Source organism: Medicago sativa, chromosome 8, assembly GCF_051527215.1.
Source record: "Medicago sativa cultivar Bolivia chromosome 8, Bolivia_mono, whole genome shotgun sequence".
Taxonomy (NCBI): Eukaryota; Viridiplantae; Streptophyta; class Magnoliopsida; order Fabales; family Fabaceae; genus Medicago; species Medicago sativa.
In genome coordinates this window covers 60,601,590-60,613,552 of record NC_140756.1, presented here as the reverse complement: position 1 = coordinate 60,613,552, position 11,963 = coordinate 60,601,590, and the positions used below count along the sequence as shown (strand labels likewise).

At 32.5% G+C, this 11,963-nt stretch overlaps 1 protein-coding gene across 1 annotated transcript; it reads left to right on the top strand.

Moving 5' to 3' along the window:
- The first annotated feature begins 6,742 nt into the window (after nucleotides 1–6,742).
- On the top strand, nucleotides 6,743–11,963 carry LOC146900138 (auxin-responsive protein IAA9-like). Its single transcript, XM_085737466.1, has 7 exons — nucleotides 6,743–6,922; nucleotides 8,419–8,851; nucleotides 9,049–9,212; nucleotides 9,525–9,751; nucleotides 9,885–10,026; nucleotides 10,681–10,742; nucleotides 11,589–11,963. The coding sequence occupies exons 2-7, from the start codon at nucleotides 8,438–8,440 to the stop codon at nucleotides 11,624–11,626; spliced, it is 1,047 nt and encodes a 348-aa protein (XP_085593592.1). The 5' UTR covers nucleotides 6,743–6,922; nucleotides 8,419–8,437; the 3' UTR covers nucleotides 11,627–11,963.

The window sequence follows — 11,963 nt, the reverse complement described above, 5'->3', positions numbered from 1 at the left end:
GACGTATATATTTTGATAGGGAGTTAGAATTTGTCCATACAGTTGACTACATTGTTGTTATATGTAGTAGCTGGCAGGGCCAAGATTTTGGTTTGCAAAGTATAATCATTTCATGTCAGCAAATATGTCTTGGCATGGTTACTCTCTCTCTCTTTCTCTCTCTCTGCATGCATTGCAATATTGCATAATATCTCTTTCCCTATACGGCCAGGGAGGGTCACCCCCACCACCCTCCAACAAACAAGAATCAATATTTCAGATCATAGTTTTCTTATTAATTGCGTGTGCGTTGGAGTGACACTATTTGCATCTTGTTGGTTGGACATGATATATTGGCAGAGCTTGAATTTCACTCTATAGGTCAATAGTACATTTTTGTTATAATATATGCCCTTTTACCATATGCATGTCAAATGTCAACATCCTACAAACATCGACTGTGGTATCACTCATTATGATATTTTGAGCATGAAAAAGGACGTCCGAAAATAATAATGCTCATTTTGAAAATGATCGATGTTTTAGTTCTACATGTGACTTCTATTAAGAAAATGAGGAGAGTCTAGAAGCAAAAGAATAGTTCCTTATGTGGAAGAACTTATGCTAAAGTTTCACATTAAATATTTTGAGGTATATAATTGATGTCGGACATTTAACATTAAGAGTCGATGTTTATGATGACTTTCACTCAACCAACTCTAATAGGATGATAACTCTTTTATTTAAGGAGACTTCACATAGATATCAATATTTGGTCGAACACTTAAATCAAAGTATAAACGTTGCTCTGTCATTGGTTTACCTCTCAATGAAATCATCAATTGTTATGACCTAGGTGTGCGAGGAGAACACAAATCAAAAAGCGAATATTAAATGAAAGAGTCGTATGACTTAAATATCACATCGAACATTTTTATGTACTAGATGTGAGATTTCTAATAACTTCAGAGTTGATTTTTCTCAACTTTTTGCACTGTTTTTTTACCCCTCCATGAACTAATTCTCTTTGATGAATGTTGCATAAAATGATAGAAATGACAATTTTTTACTCATGTTCCATATTGTAGATAATTTTATTAAATGTGAGCTTGTCTCTAAGTCATAATTTGTTTTGATGTGACGGTCTAACCCCTTCTTCTAGTCTTAATCCTCGTCGATCTATATAAAATATTTTACTCATTCCGTTTCTTTTTTAAGTGCCATATTTGAAAGAAAATTTTGTATGTGTTGTTGCTCTGTCATTGGTCTACCTATCAATAAAATCATCAATTGTTATGACCTAGGCGTGCGAGGAGAACACAAACCAAAAATCGCACATTAAATGAAAGAGTCGCATGACTTAAATATCACATCGAACATTTTTATATACTAGATGTGAGATTTCTAATAACTTCAGAGTTGATTTTTCTCAACTTTTTGCACTGTTTTTTTACCCCTCCATGAACTAATTCTCTTTGATGAATGCTGCATAAAATGATAGAAATGACAATTTTTTTCCTCATGTTCCATATTGTAGATAATTTTATTCAATGTGAGCTTGTCTCTAAGTCATAATTTGTTTTGATGTGACGGTCTAACCCCTTCTTCTAAGAGTCTTACTCCTCGTTGATCTATATACAATATTTTACTCATTCCGTTTCTTTTTTAAGTGCCATATTTGAAAGAAAATTGTGTTTGTGTTGTTGCTCTGTCATTGGTCTACCTCTCAATGAAATCATCAATTGTTATGACCTAGGTGTGCGAGGAGAACACAAACCAAAAAGCGAACATTAAATGGAAGAGTCCACATTGAACATTTTTATGTACTCGATGTGAGATTTTTATAATAATTTCAGAATTGGTCTTTCTCAACGTTTTTGCACTGTTTTTTTACCCTCCATGAAATAATTCTCTTTGATGAATGTTGCATAAAATGATATAGAAAGGACATTTTTTTCCTCATGTTCCATATTGTAGATAATTTTATTAAATGTGAGCTTCTCTCTAAGTCATAATTTGTTATGATGTGACGGTCTAACCCCCTCTGCTAGTCTTAATGTCGTTGATCCATATAAAATATTTTACTCCCTCCGTTTCTTTTTTAAGTATCATATTTAAAAGAAAATTTAGTGTGTTAACTATCGTTTTTAAAGTTCAATGCAACATTAATCGTTGATTTGTCAACAATACCCCTTGCTACTAATCGCCCACTTGCGAGGGAAACACCCTTACTATTTATTACAAGGAGAAAAATAGATGGAATGAAATATAAATGATTAATGGTAATTTAGGTAAAATATAAATAATAATATCAAAATTAACCATACTTATTACCGATCTTTGGTACGTGTAAAAAGTTACAAAATCACACTTAAAAGGATAGGAGAGAATGGATGGAGTTCTAATTAGTAATTATTTTTCTTAGAGGAAAAAGATAATCATGTGATACCATTTTTTTTAAAGACAACATACCAAAAAAAAGGAAGACAAACCAAATTTTCTTTATCAATGTTTCGGGATTCATCATATTTAGGGATGCCCAAAATCAAACCAACTCGATTGAAAACAGCGATACAAACAGAAAACCGCAAAAATTATGTTTGGTTTGGTTGTATTTGAGTCAATTTTTCATTAAACTACGCAATTCAGTTCAATTTGCAAAGTTTTTATATTGTCATCTAAATTAGTAAATTATGTTTGGTTTGGTGGTATTTGAGTCAATTTTTCATTAAACTACGCAATTCAATTCAATTTGCAGAGTTTTTATATTGTCATCTAAATTAGTAACTCAACCCAAACACACTTCACTTTAATACATACAATGACTTGTGTTGGTACCCTTTTCAATTTAGTATCTATGATACTTTATCCGTTTCAAAATATAAGCAAAATTTACTTTTTAGATTCATTCATTTAATGATGTATGTGGTTCATAATATGGACCACATACATCATTAAATGAATGAATTTAAAAAGTGAATTTTGTTTATATTTTGAAACGGAGGGAGTACTTTATTTGATGTTGGAATCACATAAAAGAATAGTTATTTTCTAAATAAATAATAAATTTTAAAATAAGTGATGTTTAAAATTGCCAATAACGATTTTGGTGTGAATAATATTTATATATTGATTTGAACCTCAAACGATAGATAATGAACAGTAACAATGGTTAGCACAAGGTTTCTAAGGATGAATTACAAATAAGGGAGAAATCAAGTTTTTCGTTCATTATCAAATACGTTCTGAACAGTTGAGAACATAGTTTTGAAACTCGGCTCGAACCGGTCGGTTGAACCGGGAATCGGTGGGTAGACCGGTTCGAGCATACCTTCAGATCGGCCATGCAGTTGGCTCGACGAGAACCGGTAAAAACCGGTGACTCGGCCGAGTTATGGGTTGAACCGGTTCTTCTCTCTTTTTTTTTTTTGCTTTTAACTTAAATCATGTTACAAAAAATGCCACAGATGAGAGTTGAACTTGTGACCCACCCAATAAGAAACAACTTCCTAACCACTAAAGTGCTTGTTCATTTTGTTTTAAATTTTCTTTTAATAAGAATATATTAAGCAGATTTTTGGATAAGATTATAATTGTCAAAATATTGAATACTGTACAATGCAAATACCCATCAATTATTATTTTTTAGTTGATTAAAATGCCTCACAAAATTAACGTTTAATACTTTACAAGGCAAATACCTATCGATTTTTTTTATAAAAATAACTCACAATATTAACGGACAAAATCATAGACATATATAATTATAAAGCTTCCCTAACAAAAATATAATTATAAAGCTCAAATATTTTATTTAAAGCTCATGAATAATTACTATTTGCTTTTTTTTATCGCATGAATAATTAGTCTATTAAATTATGTTTGTTGGATATTTATTTTTATTTTATATATATTAATATTTTAGTTGTTGGAGTAATCGAGTCACCGGTTCAATCCGATTTAATCTAATTAAATACCTATACAAATTTAATCTTAACACCGGGTTTTCTAACCGAGTCATCCGATTCTGTCGGGCGGTTCAACCATCGACCCGATGGTTCAACCATCGACTCAGTGACTCAGTGCCTCTGCCGAGTCGATGACCGAGCCGAGTTTTAAAACTATGGTTGAGAAGACACACAATTATAGCTCAGCAACAAACAAAATCGAATACTTTCAAAAAAAAAACAAACAAACAAACAAACAGAATCGAATACAAATTTTGGATGAGAAAATTATGAGCAATTTAGTGCTGCTATCAAATCTCAACAATTTTGATAACCAAAATAAGGTACACGATTTTTTTTATTTAAGAAAGTTACACAAAATGACTCTAATTATGTTTAAATAGTAGCTTCAAATTATGTTAGGTTGAGTTAAGTAAGTAATATACCAATCCAATTCGTTTAGATAGATTTGGGAAAATTTTAAAACTCAAAACCATGAAAATCTCATATTTTGCTACGAAAAAAGTTGATTTTTTAGACAATTATCCTGCTTCACTCAGGGCCGGCCCAAAGGTGTGCCTCATACAAAGGCTTTAGACCTCAAAATTTTAGGTTGAGAAAAGACCTCAAAATATTTTAAGTTAGTTATAAATATATAATATGAAAATTTATGTATGAATGTTTTTCAAGTTGAGTTGGTAAAAGTGAAGGCCTCATATTTCTTTGTTCAAGGGTCAACTCTTGACTCCAACAAATCAAGATTTTATTTTATCTATGGGTCTTGCTAACAAGTGCCCTAAGGGCATTGTTTAAGGAACCCACAAAAAGAAACTATGTCTTGAAAATACAAGTCCAACATATGTTAAAGTCATAACCGTACAATTTTCAATACAAAAGTTGCTACTTTTAGATGCTTAAACAATACCCTTAGGACATTTGTTAGCATTTTCCTATATTTATTTTCATCAAACTTATGTAATTTTTTTTATTGTAAAAGACCTCATAATAAAAAGGAAATTGTTCTTCTCCCAACTGAATTGACGAAAGTACTTATGCGTGACTTAAGTCACGCTAGGTACTTCTTGTGTGAGTTAACTGACGCTGAGTTTACTGTTTTTCTACAAAACTCATCAGTCCATACTCCAAGCACCATTTTCTTTCCCTCTCCACCTCCAAAAACCCAAAAATTGCTATTTTTTAGGTCAAAATCTTCATTCCAAATCATTACAAATCGTCAAGAAGCATGTTTCTACACTCATCAAGCATCAAATATCAGGTAATGTATCATCTAAACACATTCGATTTTGCTGGTTTTGGGCTTGGTTCGTCAGTTTTGGGAAGAAAGTTGAACGTGAGTTAACTCACTCTGGGGCTATCGTGAGTTAACTCATGCAGGTGTTAAGTCAGCGTGCACACGTGGATACCAAATTTAATGACTCACATGCCTTCAAACTTTAACCCCTTTTGCAAAAGTTGCATCTCCCTTGATTTTGAGCTGATCAATGCACATGTGGATACCAAATTTAATGACTCATATGCCACATATGTATTTTAATATTTTGCTAAATTACGCTTTTGATCCTAAACTTACACAAACCGGTAATTTTGACCCCTCAACTTAAATAAGCTGACACTATCAGTCCCTAGCACTGACATTGACCGGTAAAAATCAAAGGAGGGCATCACTTTTGCAAAAAGAGACTAAAATTGGAGGGTCAAAAATGTTATTTTGATAGTTGGGGGCTAAAATAATTCATCTGTGAAAGTTAGGGGGCAAAAAATGAAATTTAGTCTAATAATAATTGAAGAATGTTAAACAGTGCCTCAAACATTGGTTAAGTCGTAAAAAATATTTTATTAAAAAAATAGTGTAATAATTACTTAATTAAAATAACAATTTACTAGACTTTTGACCCGTGCGTCGCACGGGTTTTCTCGACTATAATAGAGACCAATAAATAATCTTTAACCTGTAATATCATTGATATGGTATAAAATATTTTCTTCAAAAAAAAGAGGCAAGAGGATAGGAATGAAATTGGTGTGCAATGCATTTTTTTTAGATGGAATATGTCAGGTTAAATAATTGCAAACCTAATAAAGCAAATAAGCGGAAAAAAATTAGGTTAAGTTGCTGCAGACGTAACAAAATTAATAAATAAGGAAAAATTAGGTTAAGTTGATGCAGACGTAACAAAATTAATAAATAAAAAGGCATGAAATTAAAAAAAAAATCCAAAAAAAAGTGTAAAATTCTTGACAAAAAAAAGAGTATAAAATAGAAGGATCATACGTGATATGGTAGAAAATATTTTCTTAAAAAAAAAAAGGCAAGAGGATAGGAATGAAATTGGTGTGCAATTTATTTTTTTAGATGGAATTTGTTAAGTTAAATAATTGCAAACCTAATAAAGCAAATGAGCGGAAAAAAATTAGGTTAAGTTGCTGCAAACGTAACAAAATTAATAAATAAGGATATTTACAAGACAAAATTTCTATTTTATGATTCATTAACTAGTGTCTTGGGAGTTAGGAGTATCGGTTATCAAGACCAATAATAATTTAACAAAGCAAAGCTAATTTTTTAATATGAAAATGAGTGTATGCAACGAACCATAAGTAGACTAAAAAGAATTTTCCAATTTAAAGTAAAGAAAGGAAAGGGTGGGAGTTGTTACAGTAACAGAAGATGTTTGGTCTGTTTTGCCCTTGTCCCCTTACAATAAATATAATATTAGTATTATGATGAAAAAGGTATGTTTATTTTGTGAGTATAGGATTGTATATTATGCACACACTTCACTTTTTGTTGCTTTGTGCTTAATGGAATGGAAGGCCCTTGAGTAGAATAGACTTCACTCTCTCTCTCTCTCTCTCTGCTCTGCTCTTTAGGTTTCACTCTTCTTCACTCTGCCAACTCTTCAAACAACAAGGAATAATCTCTCTTCTTCTTCACTCTCTCTTCTGCCTGCTACACTAACCTTCCATTTTCACAGGTGCGTTATTTCTATGCATGCTCCATTTTTTTTATTTTTATTTTTATTTTATTGTTATGTGTTTTTTTCGACAATAATTTGTTCTTGTGTTTTTGTTTTTAGCTATTTTGCTTTCGAGTTTGTTTATGTTTGTGTCTTTTATGTTTTTATTTTCTAAGTTTTTTCATTCACATTCCTTAGTAAAAGTTTTGTTTTTTGTTTTTCTTTTTATTTGAAGGAAATAATTTGGAAAAAGGGTTGGTGTGGATCTATTTTAACAAATTTACCTTTTTTCTTCTTGTAAGTTGATTTTTTGTTTTATTTATTGCTTAATATGGGGCTATTAAATGTTACTTAAGATTATGAATGTTTATTTGGCTTCTTGTGTTGGATTTTCCATATTGCAAGAAGAAAAAAAACCCCAAATTTTTCATTTTTTGCATTTTTACATTTTTCATTTTTTTGGTACAGCGCATTTTTACATGTTAATTTTTCATGCGTTGGGGTTTTTTTTTTTTTTTGGTAGAATGCGTTGCGGGTATTTTCCTTAATCCTTATTGTAATTTTTTGTTTTTATTCTGGAATATTAATTGAGAAATATAACCAAAGTACCAAGACTATTATTATATTTTTTTTATGATTTATTGAGAAATATTTATCAATTCTGTAGTAATTTATTCTGTTTCATTGCTGTTTAAATTGCCTACTATTATATTGAATATTGATTAGTGTGAGAGGGTGAGAAGAACTTAATCCTGGCGATAAAATCATTCATAGGTGATCAATAATAGGTCTGAGTAAAAACCAAATTTGACCATCAATTAATAAATGAACATGGTAAAAAATTTCTCCTCCCTTCTAAGATTATTATAAATGAATGTAATTACATGTGTCGGTGTCAGACACGAACGCACCTTCAATCAAAAGTGTTGGTGCCACCGAGCTTGATACACACCTAATAATCTATTATATCGAAGAGCAAAGATTTAAAACGTGATTGTCTTTACAATCCTTGTTATGGTGGAGAATCGCGACTAAATCCGGCTGATGTAGCATCCATCGCAGTTGTACATATATCAGATATCTTGATGTCACAGCTGAGATTGCAGTTGCAACCCTTTTTTAAAACATTGCAAGTGGATGCCCTCTTATTAATCCTGATTAAGTCTTTGTTGCACTATGAAGTGATGAGACAAACACCGGACACGATACTAACACTGACATGCGACATCATTTTACTAATTTGACAAAATGGAATAATTGAAGGTAACGCGGTGTGTCGTTTTCAGATGCCAAACACACTTTTAATCTGAAGTGTTAGTGCTACATAGTTTGTGCTAGCCTGCTTTTATTATTTCATTTCTAATTTGATTAAATGGTTACCATGTTCGTCCTATATGAAGTGTAAAAATTTGGTCTGTTTAATCTTTGGTTGATTGCGTTAGTAGTAGCACAACATTTCTTTCTGCCAATGAATTGAGGGAATTGTGCTTTTATAACATTTTCTTGTATGACAGTTTGCATACTTGGAATCTGATGTCTCCGCCACTGCTGCTTCCTGAAGAGGAAGGGCAGAGCAACACCTCAACGGTAGCATCTGCATCTCCACAATCCTTGGACCGTTTTTCTCAAACTGCAGCTGGGTTGAAAGAACGCAATTATCTCGGTTTGTCTGATTGCTCATCGGTTGACAGTTCTACTGTCCCAAGCTTGTCTGATGAGAAAAAAGAGAACCTAAATTTGAAGGCGACAGAGTTAAGGCTCGGACTTCCTGGATCTCAGTCGCCTGAAAGGGATCTTGATCTTTTTCCATTGAACTCAACAAAACTTGACGAGAAACCGCTCTTCCCTTTGCTTCCTAGTAAAGATGGAATCTGCTCGTTGTCCCAGAAGACTGTTGTTTCAGGCAACAAAAGAGGTTTTGCCGACACACTGGAAGTGTTTCCTGAGGTAAAAAGTTAAACTTTTTCCTTTTACTAGAGTTAATATATTTTTGGTGTGCTGCAAATGATTTTAGTGCCTAGGATGTTAACCTAGGGATTGTTGGAACTATAGGGATGCTTTTGCCTATCAATTTTGAATAAAAAAAAGATCAAATGGATGTTCATACTGCTTTTGTGTCTGATTCTTAACAATATGCGATGCAGGCAAAATATACTGGTAATACTCGCGTGAACATACTGCTTTCGCCAAGACCTTCTGGAGCTCCACCTACTACAGTTAAAGAAATGCCAAAGAAGGTGGTACAAGAGAGCCCTTGTACAGCAAATGGAACTGGAGCTCCCATCAGTGGCAGTGCACCAGCTGCCAAGTAAGTAGAACATTCTACATTAAGGATCTCTCTTCTACTTGGTCTGTAAAATATATAGAAATAATCGGTAATTCTTGCTATTATATATTGACAAGAGCTACTAGGGAGTAAAGAGACGGATTTCATATAGTTTAGGGACTAAGTTGACAGATGTCAGATAGTTTCAGGACAATTTATTATTTTGATATAGTTTAGGGACTAAATAGGAGAGAGAGTGATTCTTCAATGACTAAAGTGATGGTTTACTCAATACCTTAAAAGGGATTTTTTGATGTCTTTGTAATAATGCTAATTACTTTCTATGTACGACAGAGCACAAGTTGTTGGTTGGCCTCCTATTAGATCATTTAGGAAAAACTCACTGGCCACCACTTCAAAGAACAATGACGAAGTGGATGGAAAACCTGGTGCAGCTGCACTATTTGTGAAGGTTAGCATGGATGGCGCTCCTTATCTTAGGAAGGTTGATCTAAGAAACTATACAACATACCAGGAACTGTCGTCTGACCTTGAGAAGATGTTCAGCTGTTTTACCTTAGGTGATCTGTTACAACTTTAATTTACTTTTAATGAATCTTAAAATGAGTTTTGTGATCACTATTTTTATAATATCTTTTTTCTTACTGAAATGTATCTTTGTCGTGGATTGCTACACTCGATGTACCTCATCAGGTCAATGTGGTTCGCATGGAGCTCCAGGGAGAGAAATGTTGAGTGAGAGCAAATTGAAGGACTTCCTGCATGGTTCTGAATATGTGGTCACTTATGAAGATAAAGATGGTGACTGGATGCTTGTTGGAGATGTACCATGGGAGTAAGTTTTTAAATCTTCTTTGACGCTTTCTTTTCATGTGCAGTAGTGTAGATACAAAATTATTAAATACTTGCCATGATGTTATCGCACATGTAAATAAGTATCGTTTCCTTGAACACTTTGTCAAAAACATGCTTGTGCAACCCTTTGGGGACAGTTTATATATTGTATATTAAATGGTAATTGAGGTATGACCATAAATTCCTTACAAGAATGAATTGCAAATTTTAACTTCCATGTAGTATCGTTTTTTTTTGGTCCCCCAAATAACCTTCCTAATTGAAAAGACATGAGTAAAAAGTGCTTTTGTTTCCTTTAAAATTTGTTACTTAAATAGGAACATAAAAGTTTAGGTATGTTATGGTCTTATGGTCTTATGGATTTTGTTTTATAGATGAAGAGTGCAGACATAGGAACTTGATTTTGGCTTATACTTTGTTGCTGAATTGTATCTTTTGAGTCATTTCAGCTTGCTTCCTATTGAAATGTGTTAATATATCCATGTTTGTACACCTAGGCGTTAAGTGTTGCAAATTACTACTATTTGTATGAACAAACTGTCAACTTGAAGACTGATGGAACGAAATCAACTAATTGTTCATCGCACTCTATTTTGCATACTATTCTTAACTGTTATATTTCTTTTGTCTGCAGCATGTTCATTGACACATGCAAAAGACTGAAAATCATGAAGGGTTCTGATGCAATTGGCTTAGGTATGTAAAATTATCCTGATATGTTTAATGTTTAAGTTAGACCATTGAGTCTGGGTTGATATGTCAATTGATTTTATATCATTTAAATTTATGTTGTTTACACAGGCATAATATATGGCTGAGAATAAAAATTTCATACATGTTTTGAAGGATGAAATTGTATTCTTTATTACCAAATTGTTGTGTTTTGTGAGTAATCACTAAACGAGTGTTTAAGAGACTATAGGTACTGAATAGTCTACTTATACTGAATTTATGATGTGTAGCTTCTTAGCTTTGAGCAATATTATTTTGAAGCATAACATTCCATCCATCTCATTATAAGTGTTATTTTAGGTCATGCATACTTCTTTGACAAAATTATTAGTTATGTTTAATTCTATAGTCAAATAATGTGTATACTGTATAGCCTAAAATGCCCATATTAATTAGAGTGGTTGAAAGTAGTAGTAAAGGAATAGCTGGTGGACTATTTAATTAAATAAGGGTATTGTTGGAAAAAAACACCAATGAATCATCTCTTGGTGTAAACTAAAGTGAAAATAATTTGAGGCAAAAATATTGCAAATATGAGTTTGACACTTATATTGAGATAGAGGAAGTACCTAGTCTTGGACTTCTTTATCCACAAAAGAAGAGAAAAAGAGATTTGAATATAATGATTCAGTTGGATTGTGATTGCTTGAAACTTGTATGTAACTTAAGGAAATTATGATTGAAAGTGCCTCTGGTTTACATCTGCAATGATAGTGTTATGTATTGTTAAGTTTCTTGTTTCCTTGTACCGCAAGAAACTATTATTGGTAGTGCAAGTTTGCTTAGGTAGTTTTTTTTTCCTCTTTGCAGCTCCAAGGGCCATGGAAAAATCCAAGAGCAGGAGCTAGATAGATGCTATTATTGGGACTGCTGACTATGCTTTTTGTCTAGTAATGTAAAGTTGTACTTGAGAAGGGTGTGGAAAGAAAACCATGGTACAAAGAACTAAATCCATGAGTTTTGATGGTTAAATATGGTTCAAATGTTATTATGTTTTGAAGTCCCAAGTAGTGTCTTGTTCTTTATGTTACATTTGTTATTACAATTACTATTACTGTTACTTTAGTACTTATGAAGCTAGCTTCAGTATTTGTATGATGGGAGTTCTGTAATATTTATAGGAACCTTATGTTTGGTTGAATGTCTGTTGCAATTAGTATATTGTTTGTTCTATGTGATTTGTTA

Bases quoted from the DNA above. Each gene is read 5' to 3' on its own strand.
- LOC146900138 (XM_085737466.1), top strand. From the start codon at position 8,438: ATGTCTCCGCCACTGCTGCTTCCTGAAGAGGAAGGGCAGAGCAACACC. The intron at 9,213-9,524 runs GTAAGTAGAACA...TATGTACGACAG, and splicing joins GGCAGTGCACCAGCTGCCAA to AGCACAAGTTGTTGGTTGGC. The intron at 10,027-10,680 runs GTAAGTTTTTAA...TTTTGTCTGCAG, and splicing joins GTTGGAGATGTACCATGGGA to CATGTTCATTGACACATGCA.